The sequence below is a fragment of the Pan paniscus genome, chromosome 13 (genome assembly GCF_029289425.2).
Source record: "Pan paniscus chromosome 13, NHGRI_mPanPan1-v2.0_pri, whole genome shotgun sequence".
Taxonomy (NCBI): Eukaryota; Metazoa; Chordata; class Mammalia; order Primates; family Hominidae; genus Pan; species Pan paniscus.
The window spans coordinates 26,040,562-26,060,257 of record NC_073262.2 but is presented as its reverse complement, the minus strand read 5'-3'; the positions used below and the strand labels follow the sequence as shown (position 1 = coordinate 26,060,257).

Sequence of the window (19,696 nt, the reverse complement as noted above, 5' to 3'; positions counted from 1 at the left end):
GCTGGAAATGGAAAGGCAGAGTAACACAATTTCTTCCAAAAATTTGGCAAACTTTTTCTTTTGTCTCCTTGACATTTATCTTGCTCATCCCTGAACCAATCACTGGGAAAAAGAATGGGGTGGTCACGTTTGACTGAGGCTAATCAAGACCCATTCTTGTATTTGGGGATAATTCTCCAAACCACGTTCTTCCTACACAATAGGAGAAGGGGGAAACACATCATTTCAATAACCAAAACACCTCTTTTTGGTTTTTCACTTCTTCTTTTATCTTTTTTTATTGTGGTAAAATAGATACAACATAAAATGTACCATTTTAACCATTTTAAAGTGTACGGTTCAGTGGCATTAACTATGATTACACTGTTATGCAGTCATCACCATCATCTGTCTCTAGAATATTTTCCATCTTCCTGAACTGAAATTCCATACCCATTAAATAATAACTCCCCATTCCCTCTCCCTCCCGTATCCTGGCAACCACCATTCTACTTCCTGTGCCAGGAACTTGACTACTCTAGGTACCTCATGTAAGTGGACTCATATAGCATTTGCCCATTTGTGACTGGCTTATTTTCACTTAGCATAATGTCTTCAAGGTTCATCTATGTTGTAGCATACGTTAGTACTTCTTTTTAGGGCTGAATAATATTCCATTGCATATATACACCACATTTTGTTTACCTATTCATCAGTTGATGGACATTTGGGTTGCTTCCATCTTTTGGCTATTGTGAATACTGCTGCTATGAACACAAGTGCACAGATACCTGTTTGAGTACCTGATTTCAATCTTTTTGGGGGTATATACCTAGAAGTAGAATTGCTGGATCATATGGAAATTCTATTTTTAATTTTTCGATGAACCACCATACTGTTTTCCATAGCAGTTGTACCATTTTACATTCCATTAACCATGCACAAGAGTTTTTATTTCTTCATGTCTTGGTCAACACTTCTTTTCTTTTCTTTCTTTCTTTTTTTTTTTTTTTTTGGTAGTAGCCATTCTAATGGGTTCAGTGAAGTGGTATCTCACTGTGATTTTGATTTGCATTTTCCTGATGATTAGTGATATTGCATACTTTTTATGTGCTTATTGGCTATTTGTATATCTTTTTTGAAAAAATGTCTTTTCAAGTCCTTTGCCCATTTTTTTTTAACAACTGGCAATCAATTTATTAAAATAGTTGACTTAAGCATCTCCAATGATGACTTCCACCTCAACTCCTGGCTCCATACTGATGGAAGTAATCTGCTTAATCTCAGAAGGGCTGTGCAAGTCAATGAGTTGCTCGTGGATTCTCATCTGGAAATGATCCCATGTCTTAGAACCTTCACCAAAAGGAGTTTTTCTTGTAGCGATTCTCGAAGTCTTAGTAGGCATTTGAACTGGTCCTTTCACTTTGAGATTCCTTTCCTTTGCTCCTCTGATCAAGTCAGCACACACCTCCTCCAGGGATTTTAAGCTGTGGCTCATAAAGAGTGATTCGAATTCAGTGAATTGCCACCTCCGGCTCCACGGGTGTTTCTCCAGTATCTTTAAAAGCCACAGCTGCTGCGTGGCTTCCTGACCGACTGGTTCCTTGGCGAGAGCAACAGCAGTGAGTCAGGAGCAGAAGCGGGCAGACCACAGCTTGGCACCACTTTCGACGGCGTCTTCCTCAAAGAGCTCTAACTTTTTTTTTTTTTTTTTTTTTTTGAGACGGAGTCTCCCTCTGTAGCCCAGGCCGGAGTGCAGTGGCGTGATCTCAGCTCACTGTAACCTTTGCCTCCCAAGTTCAAGCGATTCTCCTGCCTCAGCCTCCCGAGTAGCTGGGATTATAGGCATGCACCACCACACCCGGCTGAAGTATTTTTAGTAAAGATGGGGTTTCACCATGTTGGCCAGGCTGGCCTGGAACTCCTGACCTCAAGTGATCCACCCACTTTGGTCTTTCAAAATGCTGGGATTACAGGTGTGAGCCACTGCACCCTGCCCAAGAGCTCTAATTTTTAAATAGCTTATTTACAAAGCACTCTATGCTTCAGGTCAAACATTTGTGAAGCATCTGCAATACGCCAAGAACTATACAGATTTCATTACCTAATTTTAAAATTAAATTAAGACCCAGAGAGGTAATAGGATCTATATAAGAATGCTCGAAATAGTGAAAATAGCCCTGTATCTGGAGGTTTAGCTCTGCCACTATCATGATTTCTACTGTACAACATACCCATGCAAGTCACTTTAAATTATTTCATAGGTTAAAGGCCTTTTTACCAAAAAAGAAAGAAAAAATTTTAAATTAAGTCCTTACTCGTGCCAGGACCTGTGCTAAAGTGTGTGTGTGTGTGTGTGTGTGTGTGTGTATATAACGTTTCTCATTTAAATCTCCTGAAACCTCTGTAAGATAGGTTCTGCTATTATCCCCATTTTACAGATGGAAACATGAGCTTAGAAATGCTAAGTCACTAGCTAGAAATAATGCAGCTAGTAGGTGACAATTATTTGAATAGAGTCTGACATCAGAGACTACTCTTTTAAGCACACACACAGTATTTGGATACTCTTGTATCACAGATAATATAGGGAATTTCAACATGTAAAACAATTCAATTAGTTCACAATTTTAGTCAATTTGGTACATATCATTCACATGCTTATAAACAGAAAATAATAGGAAAAATCAGTCAACAAACACCTGGGGAGAGAGGGAAAAGGCAACTTCATTTCTCCTTTGATAAGATTCTAAATACCACAAATAGGAGAAAACAGCCAAATCAAAAGTTAGGAAATCTGTAACTTCAACCTTCATAAAGCGTAAAGTGTGTCCTTAAGAAGCAAAGATTTAGGGAAGTCCCATTTGGGCACCCCTCACTCTCAAAAATGAGAGAGCTGTTCTCCTTTTTCTTTTTTCTTTTTCTTTTTTTTTTTTTTTGCGACAGAGTCTCATTCTGTCACCTAGCTGGAGTGCAGTGGTGTGATCTTGGCTCACTGCAACCTCCGCCTCCCGGGTTCAAGTGATTCTCCTGACTCAGCCTCCTGAGTAGCTGGGATTACAGGCGCATGCCACCATGCCCGGCTAATTTTTGCATTTTTAGTACAGACAGGGTTTCACCATTCTGATCAGGCTGGTCTCGAACTTCTGACCTTGTGACCCACCTGCCTCGGCCTCCCAAAGTGCTGGGATTACAGGTGTGAGACACCGAGCCCGGCCCTGTTCTCCTTTTTCTTTCTTTTGCCTATTAAACCTCTGCTCTTAAAACGCACCTCCCCTTCTGGCCCTGACCCCCACCCCCCAAAAGAGGCAAAGATTTAAAAGGTTAACAGGAAAAGACTACTTTATCACATTTAGCTTGAATGCTAAGTAGTAACATTTACTAAGGTCCACAGTTTACTGCTTACTACACAGTTTACCACTTTACTACACAATAACCCACCCTGGACTGATGGCTTCTTCAGGAACACTGAGAGAATGTAAAATACAGGAATCCTGATAATCCTGCATTCTTTGAGCAATCATTATAATCAAGCTGATGTTTTTATCCGTCATCATTGTGTATAGTTCCTTTGTTGTAATTGCTCCTTTCTCTTTGGTCTCACATTTTTTCACACTTTTCACCATTGCTCTTTTGGGTTTTGTCTTTGGAATACAATACATTCTCCAAAGAAACTTTAGCCAATGTGCCACCATCCTCTCTTCCTGTTTCCTGCCTTTTTTTGTTGTAGTTGCTGTGCTTCCTTCTGCCTGTCCTTTTCCTCAAATTATTTCCGGACTTCAGCTTCTTTATGTCTTAGTTTAAGGCTGTCAGAGAGTCTTTCAGCTTCTTCAATGGCTTTTTTGATGTTTGCAGTTCCAAGTATTGAATGGACGTAATCCTCTTTGTGCTTATTTTCTCTGGTTTAACTTCTGTCTTCTTATTGAGGTCTTTTAGTGAAGAACTCAGGTAGAGTTCTTTAGGAACTAAAGCCACAGCAGGCATGGTGAATTATCTTTACTTTTCCATGTTCACGATAGATGCTATATTTCCTTAAAAGTAGTTTTTTCCATGGCGTCGGGTGCGCTTCACTAACACCAGCCTTCTTGCCAAAGGCCCATCTCCCAAGAACTCGAGGGAGAATTAGCCTTGGCTACCAAGATAGAATCCAGCCCAGCTCATCATCCTTTGCCCATTTAAAAAATTTTTTTTTTGGTTGTGAGTTATAGGTATTCTTTATATATTCTGTATATTAACTCCTTATCAGATGTATTATTTGCAAATTTTTCCCCATTTCATGAGTTGCCTTCTCACTCTGTTGATAGCATCCTTTGATGTGCAAAAGTTTTAATTTTGATGTAGTTAAATTTATCTGTTTTTTCTTCTGTTACCTATCTTTTTTTTTTTTTTTTTCCCTGAGATGGAGACTCACTCTGTCGCCCAGGTTGGAGTGCAGAGGCACAATCCTGGCTCACTGCAATCTCTGCCTCCTGGGTTCAAGTGATTCTTCTGCCTCAGTCGCCAGATTAGCTGGAATTACAGGCACGTGCCACCATGCCTGGCTAATTTTTGTATTCTTAGTAGAGACCAGGTTTCACCAGGTTGGTCAGGCTGGTCTCAAACTCCTGACCTCAAGTGATCCACCCATCTCAGCCTCCCAAAGTGCTGGGATTAACATGCGTGAGCCATGGCGCCCGGCCTGTTACCTATCTTTTGGTGTCCCTTTTCAATTGTTTTGAATCCTACTTAGCCCGTTTCCTATATTAAGCCTTCTCAGACAACACTGAGAACTTCATCCTCTGTACTCCCACTAGTTTCTAAGCTGCCTGAGGGCGATGACTTATTTTGCAACCTCCCTTCAAATGAGAGGTCCTACGGTATCTCCCTTGAAAAGGGTTCACTTAATAAATCTAAGTTTACAGAGTGACAGCAAATGCCATTTGCTCAGTTAATAGCTGATGAATGAACAGATGAACGAATGAATGATGACTGAACACAGTGACACACAGATACGTCTCTGTCCACTTGAGATAATCCTGACCTCCTCAGATAAACCAGTGTATGCAAGGTTCTGGGCATCTTCTGGTGGGCTCAGGGAAACTGAGAATTGGATTGTCCTCTCTAGTATATTATGAAGTTGACCATTTAAGATGATGGGTCTCTGAGCCAGAGCCTGAGAATTGCTTAATTTAAAAACAGATGAGAAGGTGGCACCTGGGTCTTTTTAATCTACTTCCACTGCACATGAGGAGATGAAATAGAACTGGTACTACTTACAAGGGTTTATAAAAGTTGATTTTAGTAGGTCTGTCCTCTCAGCTAGGCAGAGAACACTTGTATTTTCAGGTATTACCCGAATTTAAGCAACAGATGTGTTCCTAAAATTAACTAACTTATTTGTTTTATGATCATTTGTTCAGCACCCAATAACATCTAACTTTCAAGAGCTTATCCTATATACATGTCAGGCACCGTGCTAGGTGCTTTAAAAGCATCTTTCTTTTAATTCCCCCAGAAATCACAAGATGATATTATTCCAATGACAGAGATGAGGAAACTGAGTCTTAAGGAAATTAAGACTTCTTAATTTCCTCCGCCCGTGGGTCATACATCTAGTAAGTGGCTGAGGTGGGATTCACACTCATGCATTGCTTCTTCCTAGGGTAGAATCCTTATTCAGTATGCTGCCCACTATGTGCTAGATGCTACAGACACAAAGATATCAAGCAGATATCACCACCCAAGTGCAGTGCTAGAGACAGGCACAGGAGATTAGGGGAACATCAAGGAGGGCCACCAACTCTTTATAGGTGTTTAGTGAGCTGGGAAAGTCTGAGGAAGGAGGGTTGAGCTAGGTCTTAGAGGAAAAGGAAGTTCTGGAAAAATAGAGTGGACACTCAGTTGTTCTGCCAGCCCGGCACCATGCCTGGGAATACCATCCCTCTTCTTTTGGGAACCTTCCCACCAAGGGATTCCTCCATAATCTTACAAAATCCCTGATTCTGGTTGATTGGTTTAGCACTAGATGCCAACCTAAACCAAGGCCAATCAAACCCAAACTCTGAACAGACATCCATCCTTATCTAGTGGTAGAAGTTGAAGGATGAAACCCAGGGGCTATTGGGAGCTGTTTCCCAAGTGATTTTCTTTTGGGATCAGGATGATCCAGACCTAGTTATCTAGAGATTTTAACCGGAAATATTGGATATGACCTCCATCCGGTTCCTGGCTTGGGCAGCCAGACCGGACTTGCAGGCTCTTGGAGGTCGCATCCTGTCCTTCCCCCGGCAGGTAGAGTGACTACAAGTCCCGGGATGCGCAGCGCTCGGAGTCGGGCGGGGGCCGGGCGGACCTCGACGGTGACGTCACCGTCCCGGGGCGGGCCAGAGGAGGGCGGGGCGGAGGGGCGGGTCGCAAGGCGGCAGAGCGCGCTGGTGCTGATGCAGGATGGCTGAGCGCGCAGGAGCCCGGGAGGTCTGAGCCGGGCGAGGCTCGCTCCCTGCGCATCGCCTCCTCCGCCCGCCGCGTGGTCGCGGGCAGGTGGGCCGGGGGGCGCTGGGCAGGGGCGGGGCAGGGCCAGGGCAGGCCGGTCTGCAGCCGGAGGGGCCGGAGCGGAGAAGCTGCCCACCTTCCCGGGCTCGGAGCGGCCGGGGCTGCTCAGCCGGCCGGGCTCGCGATGACCTGCTGAGAAGCGTCGTCGGAGGCTGCAGGAGGCGGCCTAGCTGTGGGCGGTGCAGCTCGCGGCCTCCTCCCTCGTCGTTCCCGGCCCCGGCCCCCCACCCATCCCCTTGCCCCCTCCCTACCGCCGGCCGAGATGGCGGATCCAGCCGAATGCAGCATCAAAGTGATGTGCCGGTTCCGGCCCCTCAACGAAGCGGAGATCCTCCGCGGGGACAAATTCATCCCCAAATTTAAAGGCGATGAGACCGTGGTGATCGGGGTAAGTGGCTGGGGCGTCTGCCTTCCCTGCTGCTCCGCGCCGCAGCTCGGCGCCCCGACGCCCCAGACGCAGCGGAGGTGTTTAGGCCGCCCCCTCGGACATTCCCGCGGGGCTGGCCTCTCGGGTGGACCTGACCAGAGACCCCTCGCCCCGCGCACTATGGTTCCCTCCCGGGCGGGTGGAGAGGCGGCCGGGAGCGGCGGGCCGGGCGGGGGTGGCGGGGGTGGGGGTGGGGGGCGAAGACGGGCTCGGCGCCGCCATTGTTCGCCGGGTGGGGGCCCGGGTGGGCCCATTGTTCCCCACGCTCGCCTCGCCGCGTGGGTAGTGTGTTCGGGTGACCCTCAAGCCGGGTGCCCAGGCCCCCTTTAAAGTGTGAGCTCTGCAACCCGCAAATGCTTCTGGGCATCAATCAATTCGATTTACCAAACGCCTTGCCTCTTCTTCTCACGACCTTAGCAAAAAAGAAAGAAAAAGGGGTACAGGAAAATTTCTAGCCGCGTCTCGGAGCTCCCGCGGCAGTGTAGACGCGGCTCCCCGCGGTGTTACACCTGGCTCCGCGCGCGGAAGGCGGAGGGTTGGGGGAGTACTGGTGGCCTCGGTGTCCCCTGGAGGCCTGGTGTGTCTCCCGCTTCCTCTCACGCCTGGCTGCCCTGGATGTGGAGTCCCGGCTTGATCCCTCCCCTCTGGGATGACCTCCCTCCCATGTCTGCAGACCCTCTGATGCGCCTCACGCTGGGTGGAGAGGAGGCTGTGTCCACATCTGTGGGGCGAGGGGGCTCAGAGCGCAGTAGCCCCCTGTGCCAAGAGCAGAAGTTACTTCCTGCGGCTCGGACCCCCCTCCCTCTCTATCTCCCTTCCCCACCTTTTCTCCCCCACCCCCTCCCCCTACTTAGCTCCCTCTCTGCAGCTGGGGCTGCTGGTAGGGGGAGGGAACACCAATGGATTTTAGTTCTTAAAGGAATCTGTCAGATGAAACAAACCAGCTCGGTCCCCCGCCCCTTCCCCGCCCGCTGTCCGTAGCGTGTGTGGCTGATGGTGCCCCCTTTGTATGCGAGCCGCGTGGGGAGGGACCGAGTTAATGGGAGCCTCCCGGTCCCCGCTGACACGTTCCTGGCAGCCTGCTCCAGGCTGCTGATGCAGCCTTCCCGTCCCCAGCATTGATTAAGTGATGTCATCCTGATCACTGAGCATGCTCCGACTAACCCCCTCCTCCCCTTCCTCCAGTGGCTGGTGTATTTAGGTCAAGTGATTGACAGGTGACAGTTTACCGAGGGTATTGCAGGAGTCCGCCTGGCCTTTCTCAAGCGCCAGAGGCCGACGTTTTCCAGCCCGGGCGGTCCCCAGCATCTTTGCCAAGGTTGTCTGCCGCAGTCGCAGCGAAGGGCCCTGGGGACCAGCAGGTGCCAGCTGTACCGTAAGGCGGGAGCTCTCCACGCTGGAGGAGCCTGGGCAAGGCTCTGGCCTCAGGGCTTTAACCTGTACCTGGCTTTAAAAGGCTGCTCCCTTTGACGACCTCTTCTCACCTCCCCATTTTCACAGTCATCAGGAACGTCTGACCTCCAAACGCTGTGTGGATGGGCGATCATTCTGCGAGCTGACCTATGAGGGCAGGAAAGCGGGGTTTTCTCTCTGTTTAGTGTTAAACTTGCAGAGAAGATATAAGCTACGATTATTGATGAGGAAGGAAATTCTGCAGTTAATGGCAGATAAGTGTTAGTGACATATACATAGGCAGTACCTGGGGCAGTTAGTGACTTATTTGGTTTACAGCTCTCAGCCAGTATCTGCCTACAGCCTGATCTGCTACTTTCTGAGCCAGGCTGTGGTTTAGATAGAGTGGGAGTTACTGGGGACATCTAGTCCCTGCCCCTTGGCTTGTAACAATTTTTAAACAAATAATTGTGCAGTACTGGAACATGTTCTGGCAACCCTATTTTTTTTCCCAGAGGTTTTGAAGAGCCTGAAGAAGTTTTTCTTCTCCCCTCCTCCCTCCTCCCCCATCCCCTTTCCCCTCTCCCCTCTCCCTTCTCCTCCTCTTCTTCTCCCAGAACCAATGAAGTGAAGTAATAAATCATCTTCCTTGACCTGTATGCAAGGCAGAGATCCTTAATTTTAGAATTATCCTTCTTTAATATGACATTGCTATGAGTATATATTTCCTTATCTAAATAAACATATTAGTGGCTAAACAAATTAAAACCAAGTCACCATATTAAATAAGAAGTTTAAATAAAAATCATAGATGTGAATATACACATTGCTTTTCAACTGTAAAGTAAGTTTTGCTCATCCTACTATAATCCTTTAATACAACAGTTTTCAGTTTTTCTAAGGTAAACTTTTTATTGAAATGAAGCATTCATATAGAAAACTGTTATCATAAGTATACAGTTGGATGACTTTTCATAAAGTAAATGCTCCCTGTAACCACCTCACAGACTAAGAAACAGACATTTTGGGACCCTAGAAATCCCCCTTGTGGCCCTTCCAGTCCCTAAATCCCCCTGCTTCAGGGTAACCACGATTCTCACTTCTGATGCTATTAGTTTGCTTGTTTCTTTTTAACTTTATATTACATAAAACCATAGAGTATGTTCTCTTTTGTGTGTGGTTTCTTGGGATTAAGTGTTATGCTTGTCAAATTCATCCTCATTGTTTTGTAGTATTCCATGATATGAATATACTACAATTTGTCTACTGACTGTTGATGGATATTTGGCTAGTTTCCGGTTTGGGGCTAATATGGCTAGTGCTGCTATGAACATTCGTTTATGTATCTTTTGGTGAGTGCATGTACAGAATAGAAGACTGCCAGATACTGAAGGGTTTGGGAGTTGGGTTGGCATGTGCCAGGATCCTTCCCATTCCTAATTGATAATGTGGCACTAAAGGAAATGAGGGTTCTGGTAGTCTGTATCATGCCCTATGCAACGAGTAGAATGGTCCCAAGTCAATTCAGTTGGAGCCGGCTGACCTGGCTCAGTTGCAAGTGAAAACTGTCTGACATGTACACAACCTTCCTTAGTTCTAGGGGCACAGACTGTGGATGACCAAAGAAGCCCAGATCATCCAGAAATATGTCACCTTCAAACAGAGACAAGTAAAGAATGAATTTTGGTGGAGTTATCTGTTAGTCCAAATTCAGAATCCCAGAAATTCTTTGTGTTTTTGAAACCGGGGTCATTCTTTCCCTTAAAGTTCTGTTTGTTATGGAGATATATTCCAAGAAAGAGATTTTACAGGTGGAGTTTCTAGATTTCTCTTTTATGAAAATGTCCTCTCTGGGAGAAATGTTCTCCATCACTCCTGCAGTTTTTCAGCTTTGTGCAAAGCTGTCTTTCCCTGACCACACCAGCCACAATCTTTCCCCACTTTGAACTCCTATAGCATTTGTTTTGTATATGATCTCCTAAGTTTTTTGCCTTGGATTATTATTAGCTTTGGTCATATGCCTAATGACATTGTAAGCCATGTTTAGAGACAAGAACTGTGCATATTTTGCTCCTTTATACGTCCCAGGGCTTTGTCTGTAGAAGGCACTTAGTAAATATTTATCGATCTCTTTGTGAATTCTGGAAACTTTACTTTGGTATATTTAACATAGTTTACAGAGTTTTTATTGGCTGTAGGCTGTGGGGAGTAGTTAAAAAATAATTTTAAAGATAAGTGCTGTTTCTCTGAGTGGGCCTGGTAAGATAGAATATATAATACTTAAAATGATATAAGAAAATTGGGAAAGAACTGCATTCAGCTTTGGCAAAAATTAGAAGAGCTAAAGATGCTGATGGTGAACTAGAAGTAGAGGGTGGGGGTGGGTAAGTGATTTGAAAAGAGGCTCCCTCCCATAACACATTAATTTTTCAGCAAAAATATTGGATTTACAGCATTTCTCAGAGTACTCCATTAGCTGCTAAAAGTCCTGGTGAGTCATCCATTACTTTGGGTTCTGCCTATTGGTTTTGAAGCAACTGTATTAATGGAAGCTCTCTGACATGGTGAGTTCTCAGTAAAGTTCTTTGAAATGGATTTTCACACTTCACATTCCTCTTATTGGGCTTTTCTCTTGTTTGCAGTCCTGAGAAAGCAGGTCTTGTTAAAGATGAGTGCTTCCTCCTGAGGGAACATAAGTTATGGCCTAAGAGCCAGAGCAAAACATCAGCCACAAACCCTGAGCTGGAAAGTGGCCCCAGTCTTCAGAAGCTTAGATTATTTCTTGGCAGTAGATGGATGGGGAAGGGGCCTGGAGACCAAATCCAAGCCTGAGTTAGGATTTTAGAGATTAAGTGAAGAAATACAGCTACACCTTAAAACTTTTCTTCTTTCCACAGTAGTGGTCTTCCAAAGCAATAACATTAAAACAATTTTTTCAAATTTACACGCAGTAATACCACTTTTTTTTTTTTCTTTGAGACTGAGTCTTGCTCTGTCACCCAGGCTGGAGTGCAGTGGTGTGACTCTGGCTTATCGCAACCTCTGCCTCCTGGGTTCAAGCAATTCTCCTGCCTCAGCCTCCCAGGTAGCTGGGACTACAGGCGTGTGCCACCACACTCAGCTAATTTTTGTATTTTTAGTAGAAATGGGGTTTCACCATGTTGGCCAGGCTGGTCTCGAACTCCTGACTTCAGGTGATCCACCTGCCTTGGCCTCCCAAAGTGCTGGGATTACAGGCATGAGCCACCATGCTCGGCTTGTTTCCAGTTTGGTATGATTATGAATAAAGCTGCTATAAACCTTTGCATATAGGTTCTGTGTGAGTATACATTTTTATTTCTCTTGGGTAAATACCCAGGAATGGGATTGCTGGGTTGTAAAGTAACCATACGGTTAACTCTGTAAGAAACTGCCAAACTGTTTTCTAAAGTGGTTGTACCAATTTGCATTTCCATCTAAAAGCAGTAACATTTTAAACCAAAGTAAGTTTATTTAGTCACTTTGTCTAAGTGCATTCTCGTCTAGTAGTGTCAGGATGTATCCGTTCTTCATTCCTCTGTGCCCTAAATTCAGAGATGTTTATATCACCTGAAATGGGTTAGTGGTTTCCTTCACATGTACCCTGTGAAATCATGGACTGAGGGAACATCATAGAGAGCTGTAATCTGGCGTGTGTCACTGAGGCCACTCACTATTCACAGTAGGCACACAGTCAGTGAATGGGGTGGGTAGAGGTAGCAGGAAGGGTGAGACAAAACCGAGTGTAGATTCACTAGCTAAAAAAAACCCTAGTTTTTTTTTTTTTTTTTTTTTTCCAAGTTGCTGAGCTTTCCTGGGCATGAGTTTTCTTGTATTGAAAGTGCAGATAATAATTACTTACCTCACAGGGTCATTTGGATGAAATGAAATGAAGTGGTGAGAGAGTGTCTGGCACAGAGAAAATGCTCAATAGGCGCTGATTACCTCCTATGTCTCCTGTTCCCTTGGTGACCTTCCTCATGTCAACATTAGCTTTGGCCCCACAAATTAGTGCCCTCTTCTGGCTATCCCCTGAAAACCCTTCTTGCATTACCATTTCTTAGGCATTTGTTCACCCCATTCTCCTGGTTGGAATACCCACTGTTTTCATCTATTTCTGGTATTTCTAACTATCCTTGAAGGCAAAACTCATATTTCATTTAGCTCTAGACTACGTTAGCTGTTCCTTTGTGATCATGCATGTTTGTGTGTGCGTGTGCGTGTGCGTGTGTATATCTTCCCATGTAGCTTTTTTTTCTTTTTTTAATTAAATTTTTGTCTCCTTTACTGTAGTTGTGTAGTTGCTTAGTAAATGTATCTTGACTGAAGGTTTTTTTCCCCCCTTTCCCTGCCTGAAATCAAGACTCCATAAATGCCAATTTCTGCATTTCTGTAAATAACTTGGGTATCACTGGAGACTTCCCTCTGCCTCACCTGTGCTTGTCTGGCCCGACTCCCCTATTTAATGATGTTTTCCATTCTCAGCTCTTCTTCCCATTCACAGTTGGAAACCTCCCCCTACCTTTGATTTCCCTTTAGTCCTTACCTCAGGTTTCCCACCTGTGTCTACTTATGTAAAACAAAGCAAAAACAAATTGCCTACTCCCTAATGGTTTCTCTTGAGTTCAAAAAAATAAAGCCCCTTGACAGATCCAGTCTCACCTTACTTTCTCCCAGGTTTTTTTTCATAAAGTTCTAATTTTGTGGCTGAGAAAGCTCTCCCCATAACCCATTTGCTGCACGTCAACCAAGTTCCTCTTAGTAGGAATTGAGTGGTTGAGTTTGAGGTTGTTTGTAAATATCATGGAGAACTCGGGAGAAAACTATTTTAGATTCACCGTAGCGTCTTCACAGCACCGAACCTGAGGGTGAGTCAGATAGCCAGGATGAACTCTGAGCTCTGCCACTTCTTATCTGTGAGAACTTGGGCAAATTCCTAAACCACGCTAAGTTCCAGTTTTCTCACCTGTAAAATAGAGATAACAACACTCTCCACTGTCTAGGGCCGTTGTGTGCTAAGCCCAGTGGCTAGTCCACGGCAGGCATCCAGATAAGGCCCAGTAGTGCTTAGTTCTCTACACTGTTGTCCGGCTGATTAATCTTGGGAAGGTGCAGACCCTTCAGAGGTTCCCCTGTGCCCTCAGGTTGGAAATCAGATGCTTCAGTAGGGGCATTCCAGGCCCTCCATACTGCGGGCCTGCCTACTCCCTAGCCTTACCCCTCACCCCATATTTCATCTGTGCTTCTGTTCCCCCTCAAGAAGACTAGGCTGCTCAGTGCCCATCCCTTTTCCCTCAGCTGCTCACATCAACCCAAATGCCTGGGGAGACTATCCTCAAAGCTCACCTGCATGGCCTGTGAGCTTTGGAAGGGCATCCATTCGCCTTTAGACTCTCAGCCCACAATACCTGCTCTGACACTTTTTCTGATCAGCCCCTCTCTCCCCATTCTGCCAGCCAGGTGGAATCAGCCCCTTCCCCCTAAGCATCACTGTACTTTGCCCTTCCCCAGTAGAGCATTTCATTTATTTGGTAAATCTGTCCTTTCCTCCAATTAGGCTGAAAACCTTGAGGGCAGGAAATTGTGTCCCATTTATTTCTGTCTCCAAGACCCGGAACAAGGCCTAGAACAGAGTAGTTGCTCAGTATAAGACGTCTTTTGAAAAAAGTGAAAGGGTGCTGACCCTCCTTGGCTGTCAGAGTTTGGGGTTATTTGCTTGGATTGTCACTTTGACCTCTGTCCAGCTCTGGCAATTTGTCTTTCCTCCTTTAGACATCTTTATGGTTTTGTTATTATTCTCTTAAAATAGCTTCTTTTTGTGTATGTGGGGGTCCCAATATGTTGCCTGCTCAGTGAAGAAAATTTAGACCATGCAAAAAATCATAAAGAAGGTAAAAATTACATTTTGGCCAGGCGCAGTGGCTCACACCTGTAATCCCAGCACTTTGGGAGGCTGAGGTGGGTGGATCATGAGGTCAGGAGATCGAGACCATCCTGGCTAACATGGTGAAACCCTGTCTCTACTAAAAATACAAAAAATTAGCCAGGCATGGTGGCGGGCACCTGTAGTCCCAGCTACTTGGGAGGCTGAGGCAGGAGAATGGCGTGAACCTGGGAGGTGGAGCTTGCAGTGAGCTGAGATGGTGCCACTGCACTCCAGCCTGGGCGAAAGAACGAGACTCTGTCTCAAAAAAAAAAAAAAATTACATTTAATTTTACTAACCAGAAAACACGATAATTAACATTTTATTGTATATTCTAGTTCTTTTCTATTCTTACAACACACTTTGTTTTAAAACAAAGATATTTTATAAAATCTACTTTAAAACTGTTTTACTTAATAGTATAGTATACTAAACTAAATGCTGATGTCTGAAGTCTAATGTACTATACTTTTTCAGCATTCTAAAAGTTGCATATAATTTCATTATATGCCTAATCAATACTTTATTTCCTACTGATGGACCTTTGTTTTTCTGTTGGTTTTTTTTCCTATTATAAACAAAGGCACGATATAAACAGTAGTCCACATACCTCCTTGTGGACTTGCCCAATTATTTTGTTAGAATACATTCCTAGAATTGAGATTACTGGGTAAAAGGATATACGAGATGATTTTAAGACACCCACCACAGTTTTTGAGAGGGAGCAATTTAGAAATAGCAAATTGTCTTCTGTTTTATAGTCTCACTTCTCTGCTCACCCCAGGGAACTGCTGCCAGTTTGTCTCATAAAGCATCCCTTCATATTTGAGCTAAATTAAATTCTTACCGAGGGTATGTGCTTCGTCAGGCACTGTTAACCCCCAGATCCGGAACATGGCAATGCCTTCAGACTTATAATGTAAACCATAGGATTTTGTAGGCTGTCTCTTGTCAGTTTCAATATCCTAAAGGATGTTGTTTGTTGGAGGTGATCAAAAGCTAAATCTCTCTCTGGAGGCAGACAGAGACAGAGGCCAAGATTGTAGTCTTAGAGAAAAATAGGATGGATATACCCTTTCTTCTTGGTGCTCACATTGAATGGCCTGTGATATCTTCTGGGCAATGGTAAGCTGAGAAAGGAAAAAAACAGCCCCCTCAGAGAAGCCTTAGACAGGACTGCTTTTTCTCTCCCCGCTTGATTCCTAGACTCTTTTAGAAAATTTATTATATAAAATTTCAAACATACACCAAAGTAGAAAGAATTAAAAAAGTACTTATCAACCAGTTTTAACCATGATCAGCAAATGGCCAATCTTATTTTTTGTATACTCTCCTAACCTTTCTCCCCAACCTCACTAGATTGCTTTAAAGCGAAATCTTAACATCTCATATCTTTTGATCCACAAACTTCAATATGTATCTCTTTATTTTTAACATAACCACAATAAGACTATCACACATAAAATATTAACAGTAATTCCTTACTATCAAATACCCAGGCAGTTCTACTTTTCTTCTTGCAGTTGGTTTGTTCAAATCAGAAGGCTAGGTACTGTTCATTTCCAGCGAGGAGAAAGAAATGCTCATACATGTTGACCTTGAAACAAGAGGAGCCTTTTGCCATGATAGACTTGTCTAGTGTAGAGTCAGGTATGGTGGTAGAAGCACACACGGGGCCATCAGGGCTAACCAAGATTCCCAGCCTATCCCCCCTCACAATGGCCATGTCCTAATTGTTTTTTTTTTTTTTTTTTTTTTTTTTTGAGACGGATTCTCGCTCTGTCTCCCAGGCTGGAGTGCAATGGCACGATCTTGGCTCACTGCAACCTCCGCCTCCACTCACTGCAACCTCCGCCTCCCAGGTTCAAGCAATTCTCAGCCTCCCTAGTAGCTGGGATTACAGGCGCGTGCCATCATGCTTGACTAATTTTTTGTATTTTAGTAGAGACGGGGTTTCACCATGTTGCCCAGGCTGGATTCAAACTCCTGAGCTCGAGCAATCCACCTGCCTTGTCCTCCCAAAGTGCTAGGATTATAGGCGTGAGCCACCGTGCCCGGCCCGGTCATATCCCAATTATCCTTTGTAATCCACCAGTGCCAGTGTGTCAGGGTCACCTGGAAAGCTATTTAAAGAGCTTCCTGCTCTGTGGCCTTCTCCCTGCTGCTGCTTCACCTTGCCTTAGCTTGTGTAAGCGTCAGGGAAACAGGCAAATGCGTCTCATTTGTCTTCAGAACCCTGTCTTATTAGATCGCCATCAACTACATTTGGAGCAATCCTCTTAAGTGTGTCTAGGTGTATTGCATATTACCTTTTCCGCCAGTGCATACCCATCCTTGATGTGAACTGAACGCTGGAAAATACGTCCACAGAGCTGAAGAGAAAGCATATATGTGAGAGCAGAATTCAGCACAACACAGTATTTTAACGAAAAAGGTTTGTAGTTCTCTTTTTATGTTTCATATTCCTCTTCTCATTAAAGAAAAACTTTTGAAGGGAGATGGAGTTGGAGGAAAAGTGCAAATAAAAAACAAACCCCGGTGATTTATGCCTTTAGCATCTTTGGCTGCAGGGTATGTTCTTAAGAGCTGCAGATCACTAATAGTATTTTAGAAGCATTTTATTTGAAGATGTTCGTTACACAATTCTGTATTGACACATGGTGGGACTCTTCCTTTGTCAGGCTTTCTCTTTTACTGGTCTCTCCCATTTCCAGGTCTTATTTTGCCAAGCAGTCGGCTTCAATTCTCTGAGGAGATTATATCATAGTTTTTCTCTGAACAACCTGTCTGGCACCTCACTCCTAAGAGATTATTGATTTTCACCTGGGAATCTGGGCACATAACAACTCCATCGATATTAGAAACTTTGGATAGTCATGGGGGAAGGGACTTTTGTTCCCCTTTTACAGCCACCTCTTGTCCCATAGACAGGGACAAATGCCAATCTGGTCAGTATCCAAACCTCTCCCAGTCCTGGTTCCTGGTGGGCAGGATCCCGAGTGAGGCTGTCAGTTCCTTCCTGCATCTGCCCTCTGTGACAGGCTGACCTCTGTAGGGTCTGGTTTCCTGGGATGGCTTCCAGGGCCGACTTTTTTCTCTCCCCTCTGAGTGCTGCTGAGGGGATAAGTTCAGCTGGCTCCACAGATTCAGGCCCAACTGGGCTGGTCTTAAGATTTAGAATAGGTTAGGCTGTAGGATATTGGGTGGGAAGGTAAGGAAATGGGAAGATTCCACATAAGCCTCCTCACCTGGGTCTTTGGCCAGGTTCCGTATTGGGATGACAGGTTTGGGTGACCTACCTAGGTGGTGCTTGGATACCTGGAGTATCACTATTCTTGTGTAGATCAGACTTGCCCACCCAGCATGGAAGAGGCTGTTAGGGGAGGCTTCTGGCACTGGGTCCCTGGTACTAATGTCATCATGATAGCATCAAATCCCTCTAACTACTAATTGTTTGTTTATATGATATTTGTTGTAAAGTAGACTTTAGAAGGGAAGGAAGTAGTTAGCTGTTCCAGAATAATTAATTACTTCACTGAAAAACACAACCTGCTAATTATCTGTTCAAACAAGCGGGAGAAAAAACACCCAGACTCCCCTAGGATATATCCTAGAGTAACAGCACTTGCTTGCTCATGTGTTTGTTAAAATTTTCTTAATAAATATGGCTCTTGGTAAAGACTGGCTTGAGGATCTATTTGAAACAATGTTTTCTGGTCTAGACATTTATCCAAAAGAGTTTGAAAGGTGGAAAATATACACCTCTTTGATAGCTACTTCCTTAGTAACATTGCGCTGTCCAAATGGTAGCTGCACGTGACTACTGGGCACCGGTAATGTAGGTAGTCAAATTGGGATAAGCAGTAGGTATAAAATAGGCATCAAATTTCAAAGACTTAGTACACAAAAAGTAAAATATTTTACTAATATTTAAAAATATTCATTACATGTTGAAATGATAGTATTTTGGATATGTTAGGTTAAGTAAGTCATTAATAAAATGAATTTCACCTCTTTCTTTGTACTTCTTTTAATGAGGCTGCTACAAAATTTAAAATTACATGTGTGGCTCACATTTGTGGTTGGCATTGTATTTTTCTTGGACAGCACGGCTCTAACATTTAGATGTGATATTCTGATTTTTTTTTTGCCTTTATTTCAGTTTCACTTTGATATATGGAGAGTCTATTGTGTGCTAAGCTCAGTACTAAGCATCATGGATTTACTATGATAAGACAAGATCCCCGCTATCAATAACCTAAGTCCAATTGGGGGAAAGCAAATTTTAAAAAATCGCTTCGTATCAGTGCCCAAAGACAAGTGGAAAGAAGACATGGGTGGAGCCAAACAGAGAAAGCACATTCGATTCTATTCAGGGAAACCTCAGGCAGAGGGACAATTTGATTCTTACTTTGAAGCTGGGGTAGGAATCTGCTTAGAAAATGTAAAATTTGCTTTTTTTTTTTTTTTAATTCAACTTCCATTTTCGATGGAGGGGGTACATGTGCAGGTTTGTTACTTGGGTATCTTGCACCCAGGCAGGGACCATAGTACCCAGTAGGTAGTTTTTCACCCTACGCCCCCTTCCCGCCCTCCCCACGCTAGTAGTCCGCTTCGGTTACTTTGCACTTCTCCGTAGCTGCTTTACATGTTTGCGTTTTGAATGTTGTTGAGGAAAGATGCGAAAAAGAATGTGTGCTGGAGGCTGGACCCTCCCCGCCCCTATCACTACCCCTTACCCCCGCAGCAAGGGCTGCGACCCTGCGGGTCCCCGCTGAGCACCGCAGCAATTAAGTACGTGCAAGCCATTTGCGGCAGCGGGTTTGAGATGCATTCGTAGTGGGTGACATTGAGAACCCCCAGAGGCGACACGGGCGCCTGGTCTCTGAGAGGTGGCATGCTGCCTGCCGCCCTGGTGCCTGGCTGCCCCGGAAGGGGCCCCCAGTCGCCGGCCCCGGGAAGGTGCTCCAGGCTCGCGGCTCCTCGGGGGTCGCCTCTGCAGGCGGCCTGTTTCCAATTTCCAGGCGAGGAGCGACGCCGTGATGCAAATCTGCCACTTACCTTCTGTCACCATTCTGTCGCTAACGCTAGGAATGATGAAACCTCCTGTTCTGGAAATGCATTTCCCTTTAGCACCAGCGCCTTCTAATGAGGTCCCTCTGCCCCGCAGGACAAAAGCGCCCATTAGGGGGCCCTGTGGTGGGAGGCGGCCACTCCGCTTGGCGCCGTGAGGGAAACCAAGGAAACCGCCTTTGTCGCTCACAGGTGCCTCTTTTTGTCCTGGCCTCTGCTTGTGGAAGAGGTCGCCTTGCAGGTGAAGGCCACACAGCTCTTTGGAGAAGGAGTCTGATTCTGTGCTGAAAAATCTCTCTTCCCAACCCCCACTCAGGTCTCTGTTGTCTGGGTTGGCACAGAATTGATTTTT

General features: G+C 44.8%; 1 protein-coding gene across 1 annotated transcript in view; it reads left to right on the top strand.

Annotated features, from left to right (window-relative positions):
* The first annotated feature begins 6,359 nt into the window (after nt 1-6,359).
* The window catches only part of KIF5C (kinesin family member 5C), a 152,065-nt gene continuing 138,728 nt past the window's right edge, over nt 6,360-19,696 (top strand). Inside the window, exon 1 of the mRNA XM_003816687.7 lies at nt 6,360-6,898. Within this exon, the coding sequence (XP_003816735.1) occupies nt 6,773-6,898 (126 nt within the window). The 5' untranslated portion in view covers nt 6,360-6,772. The remainder of the gene's footprint in view (nt 6,899-19,696) is intronic.